Below are 27,878 nucleotides of genomic sequence, written 5' to 3'. Positions count from 1 at the left end.
AGCGTACTGTTTGTTGATAGCCCTCCTGCTATAGTGCTGTGCAAGAATTTTATGCAGTCTTTCCACATTCTCAAGTTCTTTTTTGATCTCTGATGATTATTAGCATCATTAGTTGCAGTTCTGTTGCTTGTGTTATTGCTTGTTCACTACTCATTAAGCAAATTCCCTCCGAACTCACTGTGTGTGTGTGTGTGTGTGTGTGTGTGTGTGTGTGTGTCTGCCCATCTGTCTGTAGGAGGATATGAACCTGAATGAGGACCGCAAGGCCCCCCTGCGAGGAAAGGACCTGAGCACTAAACGAGAGATGGTGGTCCAGTACATCTCTGCCACAGCCAAATCTGTAAGTGTGCCACATCTCTTGGGTGGCTTGTCTTAGAGTAAGTCTGTGTGGAGAGAATGGGGATGAAACATATGAGATTCTTTGAGACACTACGGAATAATGAGCTTAACCTGATCTGCTTTCTGCCTCTTCTGCTAAAGCCCCACAACTTTGATTGCTGCCTCCTTTATCTCTCTTATTCATTTTTTTTCTCCCCTTTACCTTTTCTTGGGTGCTTATCAAACCACCTTTGTTGTATTGCACTATCCAAAACCTTTATATTGCAGGGGATCAAGTTTTCATTAGAATTTGGTGCGCATCACAGTGCCTGCTTGGTAATCTGGAACATGACTCTTTCATCACCATAAACCTATAAAAGCTGAAAAGCCACAGCCTCACAGGGTAATCCTTGGCTTTTGAGTGGGATTCTCTCTATTCTCTTTATGAAGTAGGTCCCCGTGAGGTTAGTCTCTGCCAAAATGGCGGAGAAATAGACATTCCTCTATATATCACTCTTCAAGAGAGGTTCAGCTGTGCCAGGCCTTTGGCCCCCATTTTTTATGTCTGCCATTGTTGTGATAATTACCCAGAATTATTAATAGTGATATTAATTACGCATGCTTGAACTTTTCAGTTGCCCCATTACGCATGCAATGCAAAGCATTGAAGGCTATTATTATTGAAAGCCGTGTGATGTTTTTTGACGAGCATAAGAGAAGAGAAGAGCATAGGTGTCTCTATTTCTCTACTTCTGCACCCCATCTCCTTCCCAGCAGCACCAGAGTTGCTCAGTAGCTACATGTCACTGTGGAAGCTGCGCTGTGACAAGGCAAGAGTGGGCTGTAAACTAGTTTTAACGTGTGCTCTGCATTCCAGGGAAAAGATGTGCTTTTATGTGATAAGAGCTGTTTACCATGGATGCAACACACTTGTGCTTGTAATGTAAGCAATGGAAGCTCTCTCCCTCCACCCCCACCCCCCCTCCCGTCCCCCCACCCCCGCTCCCTCTCTCTCCCTCTCTCCGCTCTTAAGATTTCAACTTAAGCAACTACCCAAGTGCAGAGTACAGAAATTCATACACAATTCTTGCAGGATACAGCAAAAGCAGTAGTCTTTTGTGCAATACTCCTTGTTTGTCTTCTTTTCAGAGTAAACATTTCTATATAGGTTTGGGCAATATATTGTTTATACCAAAATACTGTGATTAGATATTTTAACTGCTGATGATTCATCATATATGAAAGGATAATATATAACTTAATTGGCTTTTTTTGTTTGTTGAATAAAACTGTTAAAGTACAAGACTAAAGTGGTCAAATTAGCTTAAAAACTTGTCTCACTTCCTAGCGTTAAATGCTAGTAGCTCTCAGCAGAAACAGACAACAGAAACAGCTCAAGATCAAATAAACCAATTTTTCTCACCTCTACACTCTAAAGGTATTATAGCGTGAAGTCATGGTGAGCTTTGAAAGGCTCATTAAAAGTAAGAGAAATCATAGGTATCATATCAAAATATACAGTGTAGACAATGTCCAGCTGAATGCTTTTAATTTCAGTGAATGTTGTGCATGTAAGTCATCTCTTAAATATATTGACAAAAAAGTAATGGATGTATGTGTAATTTCATGTTTGCGTATCTAGAAGCTAGTACTAAATGCCAAGAGAGCAAAGACTCATTTTACCATTCCATTGTTTATGTACCCTATACACTGTGTAGCTCTAACCCTAAAAGATGTGGTCAAAAAATAATTCAAATATTTATTCATCAACCCAATTCACATTCTGTTTGTTATAGTGTAAAGAGAAGATTGTGAAGGTGACCTACTGTGGAAAATGATTGCAATCAAATTAATTGTGGATAAGCAATTATAATTATAATTGTGACATATCTATGTGAAAATGACCAAATGAATAAATAGTATGTTTTGTTATTGTAAATAAGGTTTCTTGCCATTTTTAATATCTACAATACCATGTAAAATTATTTTTGTGTAATTTTAGGACAAGAAAGTGACAAAAGTGTCAAAAGAAAGTATGTTGAGCATTATTGTTACTCAGGAAGCAAGGGTCGATTGACTTTATTAATGCAAACATTATTAAAGCTGACTCAAATATCATCTGTTAAGGTATGGGCCATATGAAAATATTTATTGTCATGACATTTATATCACATTATGTCTCCACATGCTTTCCTGAGCATATTATGGGTATCATCTGTACTGAAAGAACAGTTCATTAGTTTCAAGTTTCATTACAAGAAAAAAAAATTGAAATGTCATGATATTATATTTTTGTTAATCACCCACCCCTGAATTTGGTAAACAATCATGATATTGTATTTATGAATATAAGCCAGCCTTTTTTCCTTATGGTCATACAGTTGACAAGAATCTGGTAATTGTTGTCTCTATCGCATGACCAACAGATCACCAGAGGTAATGAAAAATTGCTAAATTAGCCAAATTGCGCATCGCATGTTAGACAAAGCGATGATTGAGGTTAATATATACATTTAAGACTTTGCTGTGCTTAGATGGTGTGAAATGTCATTCCTCAAAGCCTTTTTTCCCCATAATTTTAGATGGTTACCCATCTTTTCTTCATATTCTTCTTCTGTAATTTCTTTTTAGTTGGAAATTGGAATAATGCATACAACCACACACCCCTTCAGTCTCTCTTTCACTGTCTATCTCGGGCTGCACTGGGTCAGCTTCCTCTCCATGCTTGGAATGCGAGAGTAATTAAGAGGCGCTCTAGCTGAGAAAGGGGCTGCCAGATCAGCGGTGCTGCTGCAGGTGTAATTTGGTGAGGGTTAGAGAGGACATGATGTGACAGCGCAAAGTTGTTACCATGCCCTGGCACACCTCCGTATTAATAACTCAAAACTGGCTGAATAAAGAAGAGCGGAGTCCATCCACGCCTTTTAATCTGTGGCTAGCTCAGAGAGCATGCGGGTCTACATACAGTAGGTGATGTTTCAGAGATCAGCTTTGTAAGCCAAATATTAGCCTGCATTTCTTCCTGGCTTTTCTGTTTATAACAGACCCCTGCTGCATGTGTCTGACGAGAGAGCAAATATAAAGGGGAATGAGGATCACAGAGTGTTTACAGTAGTGTGGGCAACCAACTTTAATTAGACTTATTTTCTCTGTTAAAGAAACTTTTTTATTTCTTTAATTTTTTATTTAAAAAAAAAATATTTTAAATATTCACAACCCATTCCGTTTCTCTCAAACGCAAATTTATGTTTAGTCAGCAGCATTGGATTAGTTTTTTTCTTCTCATTATGTCATTAAGTGAATTATGTTTATTAGCTATTTGTAAAATAAAATAATTTATTGGAGAATTATTTTTCAAATAAATTTTTTTACATTTTTTTAACGTGCATTGCTTCTCTGCAGAAATCTTTTCCTTCTTGTTTTCTGCCTCTTAACACGCAACCTTGCTCTACTAAGGGGCCTTAGCAGATGATGTGATCCTCACTTAAAATTAATTTTTAAAGGGAAAGTGCTGTTGCATTAGCCCTGTTCATTTGAATATATGCTATGTACAATGAAAAGCAATGCCAATTCACTGCTGTGGATGTCCTTGACCATTAGCATTGCATGCGGTTCTCTTGTTTTTCCTCTCTCACTGTTCTGAACACTTGTCTATTACAAATATACATAAATGTTATTGAATGTGCCAAAGCATGCTTCTCGCTAATGCAGTCATCTTTCTTGCATGGCACGATGATAGACATTAACTTTGCTTACTTTCCAAGCACAGATTGATTTCCTGTTATATCCAAATTGTGAAATTGTTTCATTTGATGGAAAGCACTGTGTTTAAGTAGGAGTCCTTGATGGGGAAGTAAAAGTGTATATCTACTTGATGTTGTTAATAATAATTTTATATTATTGAACAGCATATGAAGCACTATTATAATTATTATTATTATAATCAAGCCTGATACATTATGAGACAAAGATGAATCCCAACTATCATAATTATACAGGAAATGACATAAATAAACTGTTTTACACCGGGCGCATTTTGATGGTCTGGTTATGAGCATGACTTCTCTGAAGTTTGTTTACAGGGCCTTCTGTATAATGGATTGCTTCAAATGCCATTTATCGTATCACATGATTGCATAATTCTAGGTTTCTTCCCTCACACACACATGCTAGACTTGACAGAATTTCTATTACAGTAGAGTACAAACAAGGCTTTTAATTGGTTACTGTGCTTCCCCTCAGGCTCCTCCATGACAGTTCTTTATGTGATTTTGAGATAATGTCTGCTCTTTTGATCAGGCTGTAAAATAATCATATTCGGTTTCACAGAAAAGAAACAGCAGTTAGCATGACTGTATCACTGTTAGTAACATAAATAAATGCTGAAAGAGTAGTTTTTACACACACACACACACACACACACACATATAGCATATTGCCAGCAATGCAAAAATATGTTAAGATCTGGGGGTGGACTATTTTTAACTGCCTCTGCATTTGTTATATTTTTACCCAATGATATGGTTTACTGTAGCCTTCTGACTTAGAGACTTCACTGATCTGTTAAATTATACATTTACATACAGTACTGTGTGAACGTTTTAGGCATATAAGCAAATTTTTAAACAATTTACCTCAGCAAGAATTTCTTGGGTCTGTATTGTTCCTTGACACCTTCAGAGCTACCACAGAGACTTGTTAATATAATCAATTACGTCATGAGCACAATTTACTGAATCACTGATTGGTCAAACCAGGAGTTTGACCTGAGTTTTTAGAGTTACAAGGTTCCAGTTGTGAATGGGGAGCAGGGCTGTTAAATTTGGTGTTTTGGGTACATTTCTCTCATACTGGCCACTGGATTTCCAACATGGCACCTCATAGAAAAGAACTCTCTGAGGATGTGAGAAATAGAACTGTTGCTCTCCACAAAGATGCCCTAGGCTATAAGAAGATTGCTAACACCCTGAAACTGAGCTATAGCACGGTGGCCAAGTTCATAGAGCAGTTTTCCAGGACAGGTTCCACTTGGAACAGGCCTCGCCAGGGTCGACCAAAGAAATCCACGTGTTCAGCGTCATATCCAGAGGTTGGCTTAAAAAAATAGATGCATGAGTGCTGCCAGCATTACTACAGAGGTTGAAGAAGAGGGAGGTTACCCTGTCGGTGCTCAGACCATACACCACACAATGCATCAACTCGGTCTGTATGGTCGTCGTCTCAGGAAGCTTCTTCTGAAGCTGACGCACAAAAAAGGAAACCGTTTGCTGAAGACATCTTGTTTGGCTCAGAAGGAGTCCAGCATGTGTGGTGGGGCCCTGGTGCAGCCTCAGACCATGATGCTACCACCACCATGCTTGACCATAGGCAAGAGACAGTTGTCTTGGTACTCCTCACCAGGGCACCACCACACATGCTAGAGACCATCTGAGGAGCGCAAGGTGTCAACAAGGCAAATGCAGTTATTCATGATTAATCATCATCATCATCATCCCTGGCTAGGGGCACAGTAGCAGTAGAGAAAGCAATGAATCACAGATGGCCCTGCACCCCGCAACTTCATCCAGTTCATTCTGTGGACTTCAAGCTACTCCCAGGCAAACTTGGAGATATAATCCCTCCATCAGGTCCTAGGATGACTTCAGGGTCTTGTCCGAGTAGGCCATCTCAACTGACTTCTCTTAACATGGGAGGAGTAGTGGCTCTACTTTTGAGCTCCTCGCAGACGCTAAAGCTCCTCACCCTACAGTGTAACCCTCCACCCTGCGAAGAAAACTCATTTCTACCTCTTGAATCTGCACTCTCATTCTTTCAGTTATTACTCAACCATAGGTCAATGAGAGGATGTAGAGCAGAGAGTTTTGTCTTATGGCTTAGCTCTCTCTTCACCGCTATAGTCTGGTACAGTGACTGCATTACTACTGCTGCCTGTCTCATCCACCTGAGACGCAGGTCCTTTCCTATTACCTGGAGTGGACATGTTAATTTGATTAATCATGTTATTTGAAATAATTGATCATGATTAATTACATTTGTCTATTTGCACTTTCCAGTTTTGACCATTAAAATACATTTTTGCAAATTATTATTATTATTATTATTATTATTATTATTATTATTATTATTATAACAACAATTATTTGACAGCCTTAAACACAAATTTGCCAACATTAGCTATGGAATACAGCTATAGTACAATTACTTTTTGTTTCTTGCCATCTCACAGCAGACTATTTTAAAAGTTCATGAAGAGAGCTCAGTTTTGCAGCATTACCAGCTTCAAAGTGAGCCATCAAATTTGCAGACATTGTCTTGTATTTCTGTATATGTGAACCCTCCCTCTCTCCATCTTGTGTTTTGTGTGATGTGTTATAGACTGTTAGAGAGGGTCACTGTGTAACTTTTTAGGATTTAGGATGGTGCACTAATACTTCAGCTTGCTAGTACAGAAGATACTCTGGCCTACTAATGATTGTGCTGTTTGTGTCTTTTTGCACATTAACTTCCTTCGCTGGCCACTGCATGCAGATAACAGGGAGCAAAGTTGCGGTAAGTAGCAAATTTGCTTTTTATTGAATTGCTTTATTATTCGTGATCATGCATCTCTTTCTCTTGCATCCCCCACCCCCTATTTAGTTTTCAATACTATGGTCATTTTATGCTGATTTCATTTTTAGTATTGAAATGTCTAATAGGATGTAATTTGTGAATTGAGTTTTCTCTCACAATTCCTGCATGTAAATTACTTTACTTTCAAATGAGGGATTTTCAGATGATGCAGCTTCAGAATGAATTTGTGCATTTAGACAGATTTTCTTTGTAATGAATCATAGACACACATTAACATTTAAATATTGTAACACCAGAGATGAGCAATAGTTTTTAGGCAAATAATCATAATCTGTGATCTAATCTGTTTATTCTAATGTTCTCCATTTGAATGACTTTCATTGTGTTAATTCTTTCCCTCAGACAGAACATTGAGAATGTATCACTTAATTAGTTTCCCCCTGCCCCGCACATGCTCTGTGCTGATTAAACACCAAGAAAGATACTGAGTGCATTTCCCCCCTGTGCTATAAATATGTTCAGTTTGGCAATGGGACATTCGCACGTATTTGAAAACCCATGTCTTTGTTCCAGCCACATTACAAATTGTCACAATTGTTTCTGAGATGTTCACTGGTGCTCACATTGTTATTGTCACATACCCCACCCAGACTGGCACACAAATGACTGTAATAATCTTTATAAATATATACAGTTTCCAAGACAGCAATGTTTCCTCATTTCACAGCTCTGTAATATGGTAATTGCAGATTTGCTTCCCCTATTTCTCACATAGTGAAACCCCATAGCCCTTATGAGGCTGCTTGCTATTTGTTTTATTTTATTTATTTGGCAAGACAGTGTTATTGCTTCTGCAAGTGCTGCTTGTCATTAGAAATAGTGTTTTATTGTCTAGTGGAAAGCTATGAGAGAGAAGTACATGTGGTAGCTTGGAGATAAAGAGGCACAAGTAAGTGTGTTATTTACAATGCAGCAATAAGTAACAGCATCCACACCTGCAGTGAGGCTGGCAGGTTATGTATTCTCTTTTTCTTTCCCTTTTTATTCTGAGCTTTCTTTTCTGTCCTCTGTCAACTGTGAAGAATTTGTGAATTGCACAAGTTTTAGACTTTTGCCCCACTTCTCACCTTCATCAAAAACTATACTTGAAATCATTTCTGTTGAAGTGTCTGGCGCTGTGTCTGTCAAGCCATGCCTCTCATTTAGAAGTCTCCAGCAGTTCAGAGGTTGCTGTACTTCCTGCCCTTTGTCTGGTCTCACCATATGCTTCCTGTGGCTGGGGTTTGTGCAAAGTGTCATGATGAAGAATCATGTCTGTGTGTAGCTGTCAAGCCTCTTCCTGTTACCCTCTCCCTCCCACCATCTCTCTTCCTTTCTAAATGTGCAGTCCTGAGTGCAGTTAGCTGCATGTTTAAGGCCTGTTTGCTGGGCAGATTGGTGTGTCCAGGAAGAGTGGACCAGAGAGGGAGAAAGTGAGACTGAGTGAAGCCTTTCAGAGGCTTGTCTCCCTCAAGAGTGGGCAGAAGGTGTCTGTCATTCTGTTATCCCATCCATGAGATCTCTCTGGCATGCTCTCCTTTAAGAAACGTGTAAGCTTGCGTAGAGGTGAATTGGCTTTAATGGACAGCCAATGCTTATGTTGTTGAGTTCCATCTGTGTCTGCACTTTGGTTCAGAGCCTCATGACTATGATGAAGGTGATAGAGGTGACGATAAAAAAAACAGGTTGAAAGGAAAGTTACTGGCTAGATACCGTGTTGAAGTTTGATTGATCACGGACAGGGTAGTTTGAGTTTGAAGCTGAAGATAATGTCTCTTCTCCTCTTCAGTGGCTCTGTATTGATGGAATCCCACTATGTATGAGTGGAAGCTTGCAAGTTCCTGCACTTTAGAAAATCAGCTTACACACAGGGCCCAGTCAGTGTTCAGTCCTGGAGTCTGTACTGCTGCAACCTGACAAGGTTACATGACTTAACCTGCAACGGCTCTAAGGACCACGGGCAGGAAATCGATAATCACGTGGATGGCATGGCCGCTAGGAGACCGCCTGTTTCCACGGAAACATGCCAGCAAGTTTGGATTTGTCAATAAAAGAGGAGGGAGATGGAGAAACACGTCATACCTGAGGGACTGGGGTCCACAGTGTCTGCAATAGCCTAGACATTCTCAGAGAATCATTGCTGTAGTCTGGGAGAATAATGGACAAGGCATGTACTTAAAAATGATTTAGCTCCTTTTCACCAAGGGACAAAAGGCTGACCTTCCTTCTGGTAAATGGAGGTTTATTTTTAAGGATGACCTTTTATTTTAATTCGTGTGAAATTCAAAGATCACTTTTTTCAGGGTTTTAAAAATGTTGTTGTTGACCTAAAGTTGACCCGAAAAAAAAACTTTATTTTTTACACAGTAAAATATATATTTGGTAGTTTATGTGTAAGATGTAAAATGCTTTGTAGGCCATATTGTTGGTGTCATTTAATGGCTGTGCATAAATTGTAGGAATATAAACAGCATCAGGAAGTATTGGTGTCTGCTGCTACTGGCGACTACATTAAAAATAGTACTTACCTATTTATTTTTAAGTACAGCCTAGAGCCCCGTTTTCATTGTAGTGTAGCTTGTGGATTTTGAATCTGTCTCTGATGCAGGCTAGCCTCCTGGTATCAGCTAATGCACCATTGCTACACGGTCAGGAGGTGTCACGTCAGCCTTGCTATATTTATTTCAAATTATTGCAAAGACGGCTGTTGAAGGAGATAATGAATAAATAAATAAAAAAAATATATATATTTTAATCTTGCGCTAAGAAGAGGGTCCTTCCTTTCTAAGTCTGTGCATATTAAATGTTGCAGTTTCTTATGCTTGTTGCCACATCTAACATCCATTGGGTAGTCTGTATTTGGCCTATATCAGCAACAATTGCTGCATCAGCTGTGTGGTGAAGGGATTAGAGAATGCAGTCAAATCTGGAAACACATCATGCCTGAAATATCACTTACACTGTGTGGAAACATATTATTAAGTGACTGTTTGAAGTGAAGTGCTTCAATTTAAAAGTATTTTTAAAGCTTAGTAATTTTTGAGGAAAAAATATTGAATATATATTCAATATCTGCTGATAATGTTTTAGTAAGATAATCTGTATTGGAAAAGAAAAAGGTCATATGTCACTTGTGTGTGTGATTGGTAAAATGTATCTTTCAAGTAATTATGGCATACCTTAAGCAAGCGAAATTCCATAGACTTGGAATGTCAAGATTTCACACCAAAGTGCTTGCCTAGTACCCTGGTTCTAGAGCAAGGCCCTAGGAAGCAGATAAAACAGGTTACATGGAAAAGCACTGGTGCATTCAAGTGAGTGCTTAGCTACTAGAATACTCATTTATGTGCATCACTAACATACATTACTGAGAAAAAGTCCAGAGACCACCCTTTTTTTTATTTCCAATCAAAACCACCATTAGGTACAATTAATTTATTTTTCAGCACCAGGAAAAAAGCAAAAAAAAAAAAAAAAAAGGATTTAACTAAAAAAAATTACACAGAAGCCTAAACTATTGAATATGATATTATTAGTTTGTATTTAGTATGTTTGCCCTTCTTGATTAAACCTTCCAATCTTTTCTGGAGACTTGCTTTCAGTTTTTCAGATAGATCTGCAGAGATTTTTCTATGTGTCTTGCAAACACATTTCAGTTATTTTAAACTCATTGTGATGAACTAATCACAAATGTTGAGGTCTGTGCTCTGGGGTGGCCGGTCCTTTGTTCAGAGAACCTTTTTTATTTGATGGACTATTTAGACAAAAGTATTAAGATAAACCTCTTAATCATTGAATGAATGTGTTTAATTTAGTCCCATTGCCACAGGTGTATAAAATGAATGACCTTGCAGTCTGTCTTTACAAACATTTGTGAAAGAATGGGTTCTAAAGAGCTCACAGAATTTGAGTGTGGTACTATAATAGGATGTCTCCATTGCAACAAGTCAGTTTGTGAAATTTGTCAAGTCAGTTCACAAAGTGGCAGACCACATTAAATTACAAAGCAGGGTCACCAAGTACATAAATGTTGCCAAAGTTCTGCTGACTCAGTAACTGCTGTTCCAAACCTACTCTGGCATTAACATCAGCACAAAACTGTGCACCAGGAGTTTCCATGACCGAACAGCTGCATGCAAGCCTTACATCACCAAACACAATGCCAAGTGTCAGAAACGTATTCTGTGGAGTGATGAATCCCGCTTCTCTATCTGGCAGTCTGATGGATGAGTCTGGGTTTGGCGAATGCCAGGGGAATGTTACCTGCCTGACTACATTGTGTCAGTGGTAAAGTTTGGTGGAGGAGGGATAATGCTGTAGGGTTGTTTTTCAGGGGTAGGCGTGAGCCTTTTAGTTCCAGTGAAGGGAAATCTTAATGCTTCAGCATGCAAAGACATTTTGGACAATTGTATGCTTTCAACTTTGCAGGAACAGTATGGGGACGATCCTTTTCTGTTCCATCATGACTGTGCCCTGGTGCACAAAGCAAGGTCTATAAAGGCATGGCTGGGTGAGTTTGGTGTGGAAGAACTGAACTGGCCCACACAGAACTCTGACCTCAATCAAACACCTTTAGGGATAAACTAGAACGGAGCTTGCGAGCAGGGCCCTTTCCAACATCAGTGTCTAAACTCAAAGTGCATCTCTGGATGAATGGGAAAAAATTCCCACAGGCAATCTTGTAAAAAAATCTTGTAGAAAGCCTTCCCAGAAGAGTGGAAGCTGTTATAGCTGCAAAGGGGGGGACCATCTCCATATTAATGTCTATGGATTTAGAATGGGATGTCATAAAAGCACATGTTGGTGTAATGTGTAGATGTCCTTTTTGTCTGTATAATCATCTTAGCAATGCGCTTGGGGCTATTATCTTGCTGTCAAATGAATTTCTTTACTGTACAATATATTATATTTTGTTATCAGTATTTGTAATGCCTTCAGTTATAAACAAATCACAAAGTCCAGGCATGGTTTGAATGTTTTTTTTATTGCTTTGGCGTTGAGCGTACTGTTGACTGTTATTTTCAGAGATTTTGCATTGAAACTCATTAGTCCTTAAAACCTTACTCTACATGTCAGATGTTCTTTTTTGTTGAAATGACACAGTGGTATCTGATTAGTCTGAGATTGGAAGGATGGAAGAGTTAAAAGTAAACAGTGAAAATTAAATACTGCATGTTTTGATAATATGTGTAGTGTTAGAGGGTTTTGTGTAATTTTTTATACACAATACACAAACACTGTACTTCAATGGCTGAGTCGATTGGAAAGGAAAGTCGATAAACGAAAGGTTAGTCTCTGACTTTTGCACAGTACTGTAATGAAGGTTTGTCCTTACTTATGCACGTTGTCCTATTTTTCTGTTTTTTCTTTCTTTTTTCTTTTCTATACTTGCAAAATTGTTGATTGTTGTGAAGGATTGTGAATTTATGAAAATCTTAAACGGATGCACTTTTATTTGTTGTGAAAATAAAATTTGACTTGCAGTTATTTGTCAGTTTGATTTGTTTCAATGTAATGTAGAACATCTTTTACTGGCTTTTTTTTTTTTTTTATGGGCAGGAACATGGAACACTTCTCATTGAGGCAGAGATTGATTCTCTTCTTCCCACCCTCTTTTTCTTTGCTCCCTCCCTCACTTTTCTGTTTCTGTATACTCTTTGTTTCTGTGCACTCCATGGAAGCTGAATGAAATGAATAACCTTGGCATTGTGCATGTGCTCTGCTTGTTTCATTGGTAGATTTTGTGCTTGGCATGCTCATGTTCCAAGGCCTATCATTGCTAGACTCTCGGGCTCATTGTGGCTACTTGTTTAAAGACTCATTCCGGTGAGGGTGTACTGCCTCCTTTTTTCACTGCTCAGCCCTTTATTGGCAGAGCCCGCAGTCTGTGGAGAACCTTTTTAAAACAAGCTAAATCTAATTAAAATCAAGGCCAACCTGTCCCTTCTTGGCGAGCTTAGGTTTGAAAAGGCCTGTTTAGTTTCAGCTCAGCCATTAAAGATGACTGTGTATTGAGCAGATTTGATATGGCACATGCCCTTGGTGTTTTAAAAGACTACCTATGAAAAATGATTCAATAGCAAGTGCTTGCTGCACCTCTTCACAGTTCACTATGGATTCTGGTTTTAATTAGTGCGGAACTTCACTTTGAAAAGGGGGTTTTCAGAGTAATGGTTCTTTGACATATGAGAGCTACATTTTGATTTTCATTTTGATGGTGTTACATGTCTGCAGATTTTGTTCCTTGGCTCAATTTCAAATAAAATTTCCTGACAAATTCAGCTGCCTGTGCTCACAGGACTACCTTTTTTGTAAGGGCAAGGACAAGCCGCCCTATTTTGGACATTGCTTTGCCATAATTGTACTGGTGGTCACTTCTTCTAAAATGAAGGAGGCTGTGTTTAATGCATTTTATGTTAAGTTTTCCATATGGTTCAGTGAGTTAGGCCTGTTGCACCTATGCTACTGAATTTGGTTCAAGCTTTTGTCTCTTAAGAAAAATGTTCATTTCCTCATAGTTTTGCACTTGGAATGCCCATCCATCCATCCATCCATTATCTTCCGCTTCTCCGGGGTTCGGGTCACGGGGGCAGCATCCTGAGCAATGAAGCCCAGACCTCCCTTTCCCCAGCCACTTCCACCAGCTCTCCAAGGGGGATTCCGAGGCGCTCCCAGGCCAGCTGGGCGATATAGTCGTGCCAGCGTGTCCTGGGTCTTCCCCGGGGTCTCCTCCCAGGTGGACTCGCCTGTGACACCTCCCGAGGGAGGCGTCCAGGAGGCATCCTAACCAGATGCCCGAACCACCTCAGCTGGCTCCTCTCGACGTGAAGAAGCAGCGGCTCTACTCCGAGTCCCTCCCAGATGACTGAACTTCTCACCCTATCTCTAAGGGAGAGTCCAGACACCCTGCGGAGGAAACTCATTTCGGCCGCTTGTATTCGCGATCTTATTCTTTCGGTCATTACCCAAAGCTCATGACCATAGGTGAGGGTGGGAACGTAGATCGACCGGTAAATCGAGAGCCTTGCCTTGTGGCTCAGCTCTTTCTTTACCACAACAGACCGGTAAAGAGCCGCATCACTGCTGACCCAGCACCAATCCGGCTGTCAATCTCCCGCTCCCTTGTACCATCACTCGTGAACAAGACCCCGAGATACTTGAACTCCTCCACTTGAGGCAAGAGCCTATCCCCGACCCAGAGAGGGCTCTCCACCCTTTTCCGCCTGAGAACCATGGTCTCGGATTTAGAGGTACTGATCCTCATCCCAGCCGCTTCACACTCGGCTGCAAACCGATCCAGCGAAATCTGAAGTTCGCGGCCTGATGTCCCCAATAGGACCACATCATCTGCAAACAGCAGCGATGTGACCCTGAGGTCACCAAACCGGACACCCTCCATCCCTTGACTGCGCCTAGAAATTCTATCCATAAAAATTATGAATAGAATCGGTGACAAAGGGCAGCCCTGACGGAGTCCAACTCTCACTGGGAACGAGTCTGACTTACTGCCGGCTATGCGAACCAAACTCCAGCTTTGTTTGTACAGGGCCTGAATGGCTCGTAGCAAAGAGCCATGTACCCCGTACTCCCGAAGCACCTCCCACAGAATACCCCGGGGAACACAGTCGAAGGCCTTCTCCAGATCCACAAAGCACATGTGGACTGGTTGGGCAAACTCCCATGAACCCTCCAGAATCCTGGAGAGGGTGAAGAGTTGGTTGCACTTGGAATGTTTCATTACAAATGTCGATTATTCCATTCTGGCAGTCCTTCCCTCTACATTCCCTGTCTGCAGCTGACTTAGCCCTCTTTGGTCTGTGATCTGATTTCCCCAAGACTGTTGATCTTGTGTTTTTGTTTGTGTTTGTTGTTCGGAGCTGGGAGATTAGGTGTAATGAAATTTCTCACAGTTGAGTTTTGACAGTGAAATAACATTCTTTGTGATGGATTGTCATTTGTCCTATGGGTTCTTTATGAATGCTTCAGTAGTTACTTGTTTTATATATGTCCTTTTGCACACAGTTTTAATGTGTTTCAGTCAATCACTAATGTAGATATGTCAAGTGAGGTGCAATTGATTCAGTTTGAATGCAATTCCTATATTTATTATGAAGGCTTATTTATAAAGCTCTGTGTCATTTGGTTGAATAAAGTGAAAGAAAACACACTGCAAATAGCTCCTGTTCAAAGCCCTGCTCTATTGCCATTTACAGAATCCATAATTATTGGCACCCTTAGAAAAAGACAAGGAAAATGTATTTTTTGGGTACCATCTTTCTCTTTTTGAAAATGCTTTTGTTAAAAATCTAAAGTTTTGTGTAAAGGTTGGATTTCTCTCATATTTTCAGTGTGAGTTGCTAATTGCCCATATATATATATATATATATATATATATATATATAAACACAAAGGTGACAATTATGGAAGAGGCTGTTCTATCATTATTGTCATAAATTATGTTATAATGTGCTTTTATATTATGGGTCTGTGAATGATAAATTGGGAACAACTGCATGTATCATATGATTAGACAGTATTTATAGAAAGTAAACATCCATCCATCCAATTCATCATAACTGCTTAAACTGCATAGTGACAAGTAGATGATTGTATGTTAGCCTGTTATGCCATTAGCTTGTTATTTATTTATCAGTACAAATGTTTGATTTTTTTTTTTTTTTGTGCCTCTTCCAGTATTATCCTCGAAGTGACACTATACTGTTTCACTTTTTAACCTTGTCTGTTCCAACCTGTTTGCAAAAAATTATTATTTTTTATATAATAATTAATATTGTGATGCACATCATGTAACATGAAAACACCTTGTGTACTAATGATGTTTTTACCATGTTGCCATATTGATTATTATAATAATTCTTGTGAGTATTCTCATGCAAAAAGGCAAAAGGGGGGAGAGTAAACAAGTAACTAAACTTGTGCTCTCAGCCTTTACTACCCATTTCTATGGACTGCGGTATTACAATGCTGATATTCAGAATGAGGAGTAGATTTTATACTTCCAAGCTTGGTCACAGTTCATTGTACATTTGAAGGAGATTCCTGAGTAATGTCCTCCTCAAAAGATGAGAAAAATATTACTGTACATAAAATACTTAAATTGTACTTAAAGTGAAAATATATATTTGATAACTAATCTGAAGGAGAGATGTGTGTATGAAGATGAGTTGAAGGAGGCTGATGCGACTCAATTGGACACACACGGAGTTGATATTAGTTGTGGTGTATAAATCAACAAGTGAGGCCATGACTACCGTACAAAGTGCCTAGTAGGATAATATTTATGGTAAGAGTGTTACTGGAGATATTGTTTTTTTTTTCCCCTCCTAAATCATATGTTTTGAGGACAAAGGAGCCAACAATACATGGGACATAAGGCAAGGCATGTTTAATTATATAACGTGTTTCATATACAAAGGCAAGTCAACATACTTTACAAGAAAGCAAAAAGAGCATAACAAGGGAGACACACTGCTTGAGTGTATTAAATAAGAAAGATAGTAATAAGAAAAAATATGCAACTAGAAAATACACAGTAGCAGAACAAACTTTGTGCAGTAAGAGATTACATTATCCTTCTTTAATTATTCCGGGCTTATGAGAGCCAGTTTTGTTGCATGGCTGCTGCTTTTTCAGTCATCTGACCCTAAACATAGCAAGTGTTATATTTTACATATACTGTTGTTCTTTTCACCTCTGACTTTATGAATATTATCACCCAAATTAGTCTGTTATATTTGCACATAATCTTTTGCTAATTTTCTTTTCAGAAAACATCTGTGATTTAAATTTAGTAGGTGTAATTTTCTTCTGTATTAATAAAAAAAAAACCTACAATAAAATATACAAATGCACTCAATAAAAACCTCTTATTATGTAGGACTGTAGAGTTCTTAAAATAATTATTATTTTAAGAACTATGAAGATGTTGACTCTGATGCATATCAGTGACATAAAACACAGCATTTAATTCATAAATAAAAGTAGAATGCTTTCTTTGCCAAAATATTGTGTATACGGCATTGTGAGCTAGTACACAAGTATCATGTGTCACTACCTCTGTCCACCGATGACCGAAAAAGGTTCATGTGTTTTACAAGTGACTGCTGCATTATGCCGTGTGGTCTTCCTTTCAACGAGAAACAAACAATCAGCTCTCCTGCCATCAAAAGAGAAGAGTAGGATCTCATTATAATGAAGAGAAGATGAAAGGGAGCCCAGAGTGAATATGGCGTCCTCATACTGAAGGAAAAATAGATGTTCTTTTCTTTCTTTTTTTTTTTTTTTTCTTTTTGTGTGTTTGTTCATGATTGTAAGCAGCATATGTATGTATGGGGGGAAAAAAAATCCTGCTTTTGGCTTTTCAATATTGCTCTGCCCATCTCTGTTTGCAGTCAATCAAATCACCTTCTATCTCCTAAATTATATTAGTTCCCTTCATCGTTCTAATTTGTCTGTTATAGAGAATCTCTATCTGAGCCTGGATCATGCAGCCATTATATAGATAGAAGAATAGTAATGTTTTCCCTGTTTCCATTCTGTGAACTTGAGTCTAAGCTCCAAGTGTGTATGCTATGTAAGAAGAGATTATTTATTTGTGGTCTAGGTTTTCTTCAGTAACTTGTGGTTTACCTTTAAGTTAATTTTGTCCCAAGTTCCGATCCTGCAGTGTTTCATAAATGGGTCCAAGCTACACATGTGACTGATTTATGGTAGAAAATATATTTGTCCAGGACAAGATTGAAATGATAAATGTGTAGGAACAGTACCACTGCTAGCATAATTGGTGCTTACTTATACCCTATCTTTCAGGATCTGCTGGTAGTGCCGTTCTCGAATCGCAGCTTTAATAAGACATGGCTCTTGTCTTGGGCAGCACATTTTACTGTCGTCATCCTCTTGACGCTGTGCAGTGAGCTGTCATTATCTGCTCATCAGATGCACTTAGAGCTTTTCCCTCAAATGGCCAAACCTAATGATTTGTGGTTTGATCAAAGCTGGGTCACGGACCGTGCACTGTCTGCCTTGTGCTTTTCTCCTGGGGCCCAGGAGAAATAGACCCTGGAAAATGTCCGCTTTTAAGTTTTATTAGCTTTCGATTGCATTGTCTGAATCTATGATTCTTCACAGTTGTTTCTCCACGTTTAGGAAAAAGAGAGAGAGCTCATGGCCTCAGTATATGGGATCTGCATTATGGCACTGTTTTGGTCCGTTTTGAATGTTTTGCCTGTTGCGTTATAAATTCACAGGGTTTGCTGTTTCCATTTATGAAGAGCCTTTGGTTTATCGGATGGCCACTAGATGGCAGTAAATGTCTTTAAATTAAGTTAGGCAAATCAAATCATTTCAAGACTGTGAGAGGGAGAAAGCCATGTTGTTGCCATGGAAGTGACCTAATGGGTTTCTCTCAGCCCTGCACACTACTGTTATAATGCCATTTGTAACAACTCTGATCTTTAAAGAGGAGAATACATGTGAAACATCTCAGCAGCATTCAGATGGACTTTGACAAGATGAATATTTATTTATTTATTTTACCCTGGTTTACATTAAGGGGAAATTAAAATTATTTCTCAGTCCTTTTTATGTCATGTCTTTAGAGCTGATAAGCAGTGACGTGCAGGGAGAGTGGCAGCTCCCAGCTCACTCTTGCTTTTTTGCTTTCCCTCCCCTCAGTGCCTAAGACAGATGATGGCAAGCCTGTATTGACAGGTTGCTTATCAACTGCAATCTCATCTGAATAATTTATACTGGCACCACTGCACTGATCTGGTCTTAAAACAGGCTGCTGAAAATGCATTGTTATGCTTAGGCAGCACTGACATTCTGCATTTCTATTGCTGATCTTGTGGTGTGTTTGAACTATCATTGTGAAATGGCCAGATTTATTGGCCTCTCATCTCCTCTCCTCTCGTCTCCTGTCCTCTCGTCTCATTCTGGCATTGGACTACTTTGCTGAATTATTCCTCATCTGTTGGTGACAGAGTGGCACAGGCATCCCTCTACCCACATATGCTGTTCTCCCACCTTGCCCTGGTTCAGGTGCTCGCTCTAACACTACACATCAATTTTTAAAATGCAGCCATATGCTATTCCTGTTTTCTTCAGATGGTTCTGCCAAATGGTTACTAAAACCAGGAAGGAAAACAAAATATTCATTTTTCTCTACACGCTGAGTAGTTGCCACACAAGATATGAATTGAAGGAGAGATTTGTTTTAAATGATCAGTCTGTTGGATTTGCAAAAGGTCACTTATAGAATTGCAGCAAATTTTGTTCACCTTTTGTACTTTTCCTTGTGTGATTTAAGCAGTGATAGTCATTTTACACCTGCAAGGTGTCACATTTTCCATGTTTGTGGCAACATTCTCTCTCTAAACTTAGCCCTGCTGGTAGAACAAAAGGAGAGGTAAGAGTGGAAAAGAGAGCAGAAATGATTATTTTATTATGCGTGCAACATCTTTGACTTTCTAATATAAATGAGCTAAGAATTCTAAAATTGTCATTTGAATTATGCCTTTCATCTCCCTATGGCTTTTTTTAAGCAGATCAGTCCAAGCCTCTGGTGAATGTTTTCTCCTCTGTTTGCATTTCAGTACATGCAGCACAACTGTAATGAATTCCATCATTTTAAAACCAATTACTGTCGATTTTTTTTTTATATCTTTTTGCACTCTTTGTCATGCTCTCTGTGGAATAGAGTTGTTGTGGTGTCGACTACATACGAGCTTGATTCTATTTCTTGCTACTCCCTAAACTCAGCATGCTACTGCAATTCTGTGGTATTACCATACCTTCAAATCACAGGGACAACTCTTAAGAAAATCAGATGTCTAGCAATCTGCAGTTTTTATTTATTTTGTTGAAAGGCTATTGTACATGACAAGATTACATAGAGAAAGTTATAAAAGCAGAGATATGTATAACAGTGAGAATTAAGTTATAAAAAAAAAAATCAAGAGGGGCGAGTAATACTACATTTATAAAAGAAACTTAAGACGAGCCTTGAAAGCGCAGTATCACAACTGGGATATGAAGAGACTTGATGAATTAGGGGAGAACAAAATTATTATTTTTTTCTTGTCCTTGTACCTTCTTTCATTAAATGTAATTAATGGTTCATAGAAATAACAATTGGGTCTCTGCCAGTCACCAACGTTACACCTTACTGTTCTTTGTTGTCAGTAATTATGTTTATTAATGATCACCAAAGGCTTACAGAGACACTGAATAACCAAGTTTTTCTGTTCATGTTGTTTCCTATTCATTTTTTCCTCTTTCACGTTTAATTGTACCTATATTGTGCAGTGAAGGTTCAGCAGATGGATTTCACAAAGAACAGCTCCTGACATCTTCAGCTCAATAGAAAGGCACTTTAGTTTCTTAATCAAAGCTCTGCCATGAGAGCTAAGGTGTGCAGAGTAGCAAAATCGTTTGCCTATTGTTTGAATGTTTGAAGGAAAAATTTATATTTTCAGAGAAATTATTTTAAAGGTTTCATGCTGTATGCACAGGATCACACAATGTTCATTTTTTCCCCTTCTACCTATATTTACCCATACTCTTTGTTGTTTTGAGGGCTTGAGTTTGTTTCCAGTGTGCTTTGATACAGATGCATGTATTAAAGTTCCTTTACAGATGAAATTGCTGGAAAGCTTGATAATGTGTTTTAAGGTAAAAATTTATATTGAGCGGAATCTTCTTGCTGTAACATCTGCCTCAGCAACTTTACACTCACTCAGGTGCTTTCAGCCTCCCCCCAGCTCTGTTTAAAGGGAATTAATTTGCATATTACCTAATATGGAGGAAGTTACCACTTCAAAGAAATATGTTCTATCCAACAGACATAATATTGAATATAATTTAAATTGTCTCATTTGGAACTTCATTTTTCACGCTTATTGCTACTAATGATTACACCATGTAACAATTTAAAAAAAAAATCTTGTTCCCAGTTAAGTGTGTTTTCCTGATTGTTTGTACCCTAAATGAATAGAAAAAAGTTATTATTCGCTGTAAACTTTGCTTTTGTGGTCAGCACAATGATATTTTGAAATTGATCTATTTTTAAGGATATTCACCATATTTCAAGATACTTAAGAAGCTTCTGGAATTGTGAGAACTATCAAGAAGTTTCTAGAACTGTCCAGAATTATCTAGAACTTTCTGGGACTGTACAGAATTGTAGGTAGCTGTATAAGTACAGTTATATAGGGCCACTATAGCCCTTCCTGAGAGACGGAGAGACATGATCTAATTGATTGGGATTGCATAGTAAGTGGGCAACAGCCATCACAGACAAAGGGGAATTGACCTAGACAGACAGGTGTGAATTAATTCTCTATTCAGATTCTGATAACGACAGTATTCACACTTCACCCCACACCCATTACAGGAGGAGCTTAGGAAGGACCACTACTGTCACATGTATATATTGTGTGTTACTCTGCTACCGGGTGATCAGTCTTGCTCTGCTGAATCCTCAGTACACTCTTGTACTTTGATACTGCATGAAATAAAGATTAACCATTTTTATCGAGTTTGGAGAGACATCCTTTTTCCTTACAGTACACGGCAACTTAGTCAATTTAGATGGCATCAAGAGGTTGCATACATCCAGCAGACGCATTTTGCTATGTATGTGGCCATTTTATAAAGACGAGCGAAAAAGTACTCTGTGGAAGCATTTGCTAAGATGTGTGAGGCCTACAAAGCATACTTCGGCATGCCTGCTGGTGACCAAGACAAACCATGGGCTCATGGTTTCACCTGTATCACCTGTAACCCAAATGAGTGGCGTCTCTTCATAGACAGATCATGCAAGAGCCTCAAAGCCGTGCTGCTTCACAATGGGAACAAGTACCCATCTCTTCCTGTAGCTCACTCGGTGCACCTGAAAGAGGAATACACCAGTGTCAAGATGTTGCTAGGTGCCTTGAAGTATGATGAGTACGGCTGGGAAGTTATTGGAGATTTCAAAATGGTGTCATTCCTGATGGGCCTCCAAGGTGGTTTTACTAAGTATCCTTGCTTTATTTGCCTTTGGGACAGCCGGGATACTAAAGCGCACTACCACAGGGGACGGGACTGGCCTCAGCGGACAGAGTTCACTGTGGGGAAGAACAATGTAAAGTGGGAGCCACTGGTGGACCCACGCAAGGTGCTGATGCCACCACTACACATCAAGTTGGGGCTCATAAAACAATTTGTCAGGGCTCTAGATAAGGAGTCGAGAGCTTTCAATTACCTCCAACATCTTTTCCCTAAGCTGTCTGAAGCAAAGATCAAAGCTGGTGTCTTCGTCGGACCACAAATCAAGAAGATCATAGAGTGCAGTGAATTTCCCAAGAAGCTGAATAGGAAGGAGAGAGCTTGGAACAGTTGTCGCAGTGATTCGCGGCTTCCTAGGCAATCACAAAGATGGAAACTATGTACAACTGGTCCAGTCTCTGAAAAGAACTATGCTGCAATGGGCTGCAGGATGTCACTCAAAATCCATATCCTTGATGCTCTTCTTGATAAGTTCAAAGAGAACATGGGAGCTTATTCAGAGGAGCAAGGCGAGCGCTTCCACCAGGACATTATGAACTTTGAATGCCGTTACCAAGGACAATATAACGAGAACATGATGGGCGACTATATTTGGGGATTGATTCGTGAATCTGATTTGCAGTATAGTCGTAAATCTCGGAAAACCACACACTTCTGAACAGTTTTTGGTAATCTGTGTAAATTTGCAATGCCTATAGTGTTCTTAGTCTGACTGTATAAATGAGAAGATGCAAAATCGTCTGTTTCTATAATAAAAATTCATAATTTTCGTTGCCGTGGTCACAAAAGGGAAGTTTATGATGAATGTAAGCAATTTTTAATTTGTTTCAGACATAAGCAATTGGAATATAACATTAAAAAGCTGGGAACAAAACTTGTGTTACATAGTGTTATTCACCAATTTATTTTTCTGATTAATGGAAATAAGTTATGAAATATTCTGTGTGGTGTTTTGTAAAAGTGATGGTAGCTGTTAAGTAATGCACATTCCATTATAGTAGCTGTTCTCTGGCTGGGTAATCAAGTGATTGCATGAATTGATGAAACCAAGAGTTATTTTAATCATATCTGTATCTGAATCAAGGAATATGTATATTGCATGATGCTTGTGAATATTACCATTGTTTGGAGATGGATCTGTTGTGTTTTCTCTCTTATGTTGTGGATACTACATCGAATTGCGATTTGTTCACCAGGTCAATCATTGCAGCAGGATGCATTCATTGTCATATTTCCAGAAACATTTAACAGTTTTTGTGTACATTAAAACTTATGATTATTATATTTTTTGAGCGAAAAGTTGTAATGAATAAAATAATTATTATATTTTTTGTGCAAAAAATAATAATGAATAAAATAATTATGATTACAGTAATATTGTCTGCTTAACATTGAACAGCCTTACAACATGAAGCAGCTCTCCAAAGATGCTAATCGAAATGCTAAGCACAATGAAAGCAGGCTACAAACTAATAACTCACTGCTACTACGTATGAAACAATGAATGTCAAACTAACCTAAGTTCAACTAACAAGGAGTATACCTGCTGTAACAACAGAGCAATTTAAAAAGAAAAAGAAATTGTAGGCTTCTCCAGTGCAGCGGTTTATACAAATAATAATAAATAAAGAGCAAAATTTGAACTATCATAGGGCTGGTTTGCACATTCTGAATGGTAGTCATACCGCACTCACATAATGTAGTATCAGATTTACTTGTGCATAACAGTGGTAAAAGTACATTGATAAATGTTAATACAGAACGTCACTATAGTGACACCTGAAGTGCCACATGTTGATCCATGATATATTGACGTATTGATATTGTGTTTTCCCCTTATTATGACACAGGCATGTGTTTTCAAATGGGATTTTCTGCTTTGATCTTTGCTGTGTTTAAAAACAGCACTTTACATAATGACAAGATTTCATGTTGATCAATACATGGTAGGCTCACCAACTTGGCTAATGATTTATGATTAATTAGTTCTCTTTGTTTTGAAGTGTGGCCTGCAAGGTACTACTTGTGGAAGTTGCAATTTCATGCTGATGCAGCATGAAAACAGCCACTAAGCCTTTTTAACATGTGGCCACACAGCAATGTTGATGCCTGTGGTAGGAATCGGGTTTTGCGCTAGTGGAGCAGTGATTTACAATAGATGGAGTTAATTAATTGCACTTTAAGGCAAGATATTTATTGTACAAACTCACTTCATTTCTCTGTATTTGTGGTTAAGTGTATATGTAGATTTGCATGCTCTCAAGCAGTTGAGAATTGTAATATAAGGCTGTTTTTCTGTGTTGTCAGATGAGGTAACGGTTGATTAGAAGTAGTAGTAGATGCGTGGCTCCATATAGGGCTAGGTATAATGAGTTGTGTCCCATGCCCCTGGCTCTTGCTTTTAACCATGGAGGTGGAGAGGGGGCAACCCTGCCTTATTATCTGTTCCTCTCCTCTTGTCTTTCCTCCCCTCTTTCCTCTCTTTCCAGTAGTGCAAAGAGAATTATTTGTGTTATTTTTCACGCCAAGCTACTGTAGAACTTCACTGTGTAGGCACAGTGAAATTGACAAGGCGTCCTCTGTCGGCTTGCACTGATATGGAATAGTAAGACAGAAAGAGAAAATGTGCTGGACTGCCTGATTTCCCTCTGCTACCTACCCTCTCAACTCACTGAATCTAATCCCCTTAGCAGTGATTCCCAGCTCATGGAGTATGCAGCCTTTTTCTGTAATGGTCATTCACCACTATGCTTTCAAATCAGTGACTAAAGCAACTCTTCATTTGAACAGGGGGGAATTGTTTATTGGTGGACATTTGAGTGTGATCTTCATTTAAGACACATTAACTCCACTTGAGATGAGGAGGCTCAGGTACGGCTAATCTCTCATGCATGGAGCATTAGACAAGTGATTCCAGGTTAGCTGATTGTTGTCATTCGCTGGATATGTGGTACAAATTTTATTTTTTACTTTTTTCACTTAATGATTGGTGTTTCAGAAGATTCTAATTGCTATGAATAGATTGATTTTTGTTCCTTGCTTGGGTGTCATTCTGGCACCTTGATGTTTGCCATGCTTAACCACAACTTGAACCCACTGGGTTTGGCATCAGTGTGCTTTCACTATTTAAAGCAATTATAATGAGATATCAAGGGAACATAATGATTTGTGGGCATTGTTATTTGCCTTTGTTCACAAAACAATTCTCTGGGTTATTGCATTTTACGGATGGAGGAGTTGATTACTCAAATTATGGCTGTGTAGATAGGAGTAAATAAATTACACACTGATTAAAGATGATGCCCTCACTATGGCAAGAGAGCCATTTTTTCTGCATGGTCAACATTTGTCTTTTCAGTCAAATTACTGTATTCCTTCAGATAACTTTGTTCTACTCAGAGCTTCTCTGCATGTTGTTATTGATCATATACAGGAAAGACTGATGTGGTGTTTTCTACTTCTTTACCAAATTATAAACTAGTCTGTGCATTTATCATACATGCTTTCCGATGAACTTTCAAGGACTTCATTTGAAAATATATCTTTGCTCTAGGCTGGTGTCTTCTCTCAAGATGTAATTTGATGTAAATGCAATATTCTCAATGCAGTTTCCTGAAAAAGAAAATCATGTCACTATATGTATATCAAGATGACATATTTAGTTATAAGAGAAGATAGATTTATGATTTTCTCTGATTATGTTACTGATTTAGAAGAATGACTAAGTTGGTTTTGACACGACTAAACATTTAGTACGTTGTACATATTTACAACTCTACTGCTTGATGTTGTTTTTTTTTTTTTTTTTTTTTTTTAAATTAACTGTTACTAACTGACATCCGTACATTTCGCCTTGGTTTACAAATCCAATTTCTAAAACATTGGGTCAGTAGGAAAAATCCAAATAAAAACAGAAATCAGTGATTTATAAATCTGCTTTTTACCTGTATTTAAACAAAAACAGTGTAAGGACAAGATATGTAATGATTGGATATAACGGGAGCATCCAGGAAGGGCCGTGTTCTTTATAAACAAAGATGAGTCGAGGCTTGCCAGTTTGTCAAAAATGCATTAGCAAATAGTTCATTCAGTTTAATAATTATGTTTCTCAGCCAGGGATTGGAGTTTAGGCATGTCACCCTCTAAAGTGCATAGAAATCTTGAGCGTTATGGAAAAGGCTGAATACTAATTTAATGCCAGTGACCTTCAACCCCTCATAGGGCACTGCATTTTTATGGAATGAAAAGGTATGTTTCTGTGATGGTTATCACATTGGCATGGGTAAACTTTGAAACCCCTAACCATTGTTAATAAACACTGTCACTACAGCCACCAATGCGTAGCAAGACTATGCCCAGTGGAAGTCATATATGAACAATCTCCAGCAATGTTGCTGGGTTCTCTGAACCCAAGCTCATCTGAAATGCGCTGGTGCAGAGTAGAAACATGTTGTAGTCTGCCCAGTCATCCTTTTTGATTATTTATGGAAATAATGGACGTTGTGTTCTCTGGGCCCAACAAGAATACCAGAATGTCACCAGTGTAAAGTTCAAAAGCTAGGGTCTATTTTGGTATGGGAGTGTGGGTAACTTGCACATCTGTGAAAGCGCCATTAATGCTCATCACATTTTGGAGCCACATATGCGGTCTTTTAGATAGAAAGAAAAAAAAAAGTAAATGTCAGTTCTTTGCACCCTGTGAATTGTGTATATATCACAGTAGATTTATATATAACATAAATAAAATTGTTTTATAGCATAAATATATAGATATGATGTACATGCATATTATGAGTAGTTCACGTCATCATAAAATGTGTGCAGTATATCTTTTTCTGATTTTTATGAGTGACTTTTTAATCTCTGCTATGTTATGTTGATATGGCTACAAAGTAAATTTAGCACATTCTTTGTATTCCGTCAAGTAACAATGTAAGTTTGCAAAAGTTCTGAGGGGGAAAATAAAAACCTTCCCAAGTTTCTCCAAGCATAATGAGAAAAAAGCTGGATAATTACAGCAGGCTGCTTTATCTTATTCATGCATGCAGGACCTCAGAGGACACAAGAATATATGTTTTTGGGGGGAGGGTGGATGAAGCAATCTAAATAACAAACAGATGGTTCAGGTCTGTCTGAGGCTTTGGCGTGGCTGAGGGGCGTGGAGAGAAGCTGAGGGTTTTTCTGCTGACCCTCTCGATTTAAAAACTGCTGATGGTCTCGGCTTGTTTCATGCATCTTCAAAACTCTGCCACACTGATTGATACACTGTGGAATAGCCTGCTTCATTTTCACTTGAAAGCATGCACAAGTTTCCCTGGTGCAGGAGACCATTACAGAGCCGAAAAAGCACAGCCTGGAAAAAGATAATAATTTGTTTTTCTGCCTGTTCTCTGCTATGCATTAATGAAAATGAACTTCCCCCTGCATGGAAAGAAAATGAATGAAATAAGTACTATAATTTTTTTAACTCTGTGCGGGTTTTTTGCGAGTATTTTTTAACTGATAAACAGTTAAATTTTGATGTCAGCCTTTGTGCCAGAACTCCACTGAACTTGTTTAATGCTGTGCCAAATCCTTTTTCTATTATAAGAAATTTAAGGGAATCGCAAGCGGCGATGAGCGGGTTCAAGCACGCGCAAGCAGTACCAGCCCTATCAGGCCTAAAAAGGCCTCAAGCAGTTTGGATCCTATTCAAAGGCAGAGTGAATAGAACTGAAATGTCAATTCATCAAAAGGCCTTCAGTTACCATAAACAACGAGCAATGGTCTTTAACCACATTATAAGTTTCCATTCATATGTCCTGAGCTTCACTTGTTTGTAGAACATCCAAGAGGTTTTCAAGATAGATGTCAGAACTACATGACCATTGGCAGCATTTCTC

General features: G+C 38.6%; 1 protein-coding gene across 9 annotated transcripts in view; it reads left to right on the top strand.

The window, feature by feature from the left end:
- diaph2 (diaphanous-related formin 2) overlaps nt 1-27,878 on the top strand; it is a 472,316-nt gene that overhangs the window by 29,928 nt on the left and 414,510 nt on the right. For 8 of the 9 annotated variants that reach the window (XM_017698456.2, XM_017698459.2, XM_017698462.2 and 5 more), the window contains 2 exons: nt 236-340; nt 6,847-6,867. In XM_017698456.2, coding sequence (XP_017553945.1) covers nt 236-340; nt 6,847-6,867 — 126 coding nt within the window. The remainder of the gene's footprint in view (nt 1-235; nt 341-6,846; nt 6,868-27,878) is intronic. The other variant, XM_017698458.2, reaches the window with a different exon arrangement.

The sequence above is a fragment of the Pygocentrus nattereri genome, chromosome 8, assembly GCF_015220715.1.
Source record: "Pygocentrus nattereri isolate fPygNat1 chromosome 8, fPygNat1.pri, whole genome shotgun sequence".
Classification (NCBI taxonomy): domain Eukaryota; kingdom Metazoa; phylum Chordata; class Actinopteri; order Characiformes; family Serrasalmidae; genus Pygocentrus; species Pygocentrus nattereri.
This window is presented reverse-complemented; position numbering and strand designations above follow the sequence as displayed.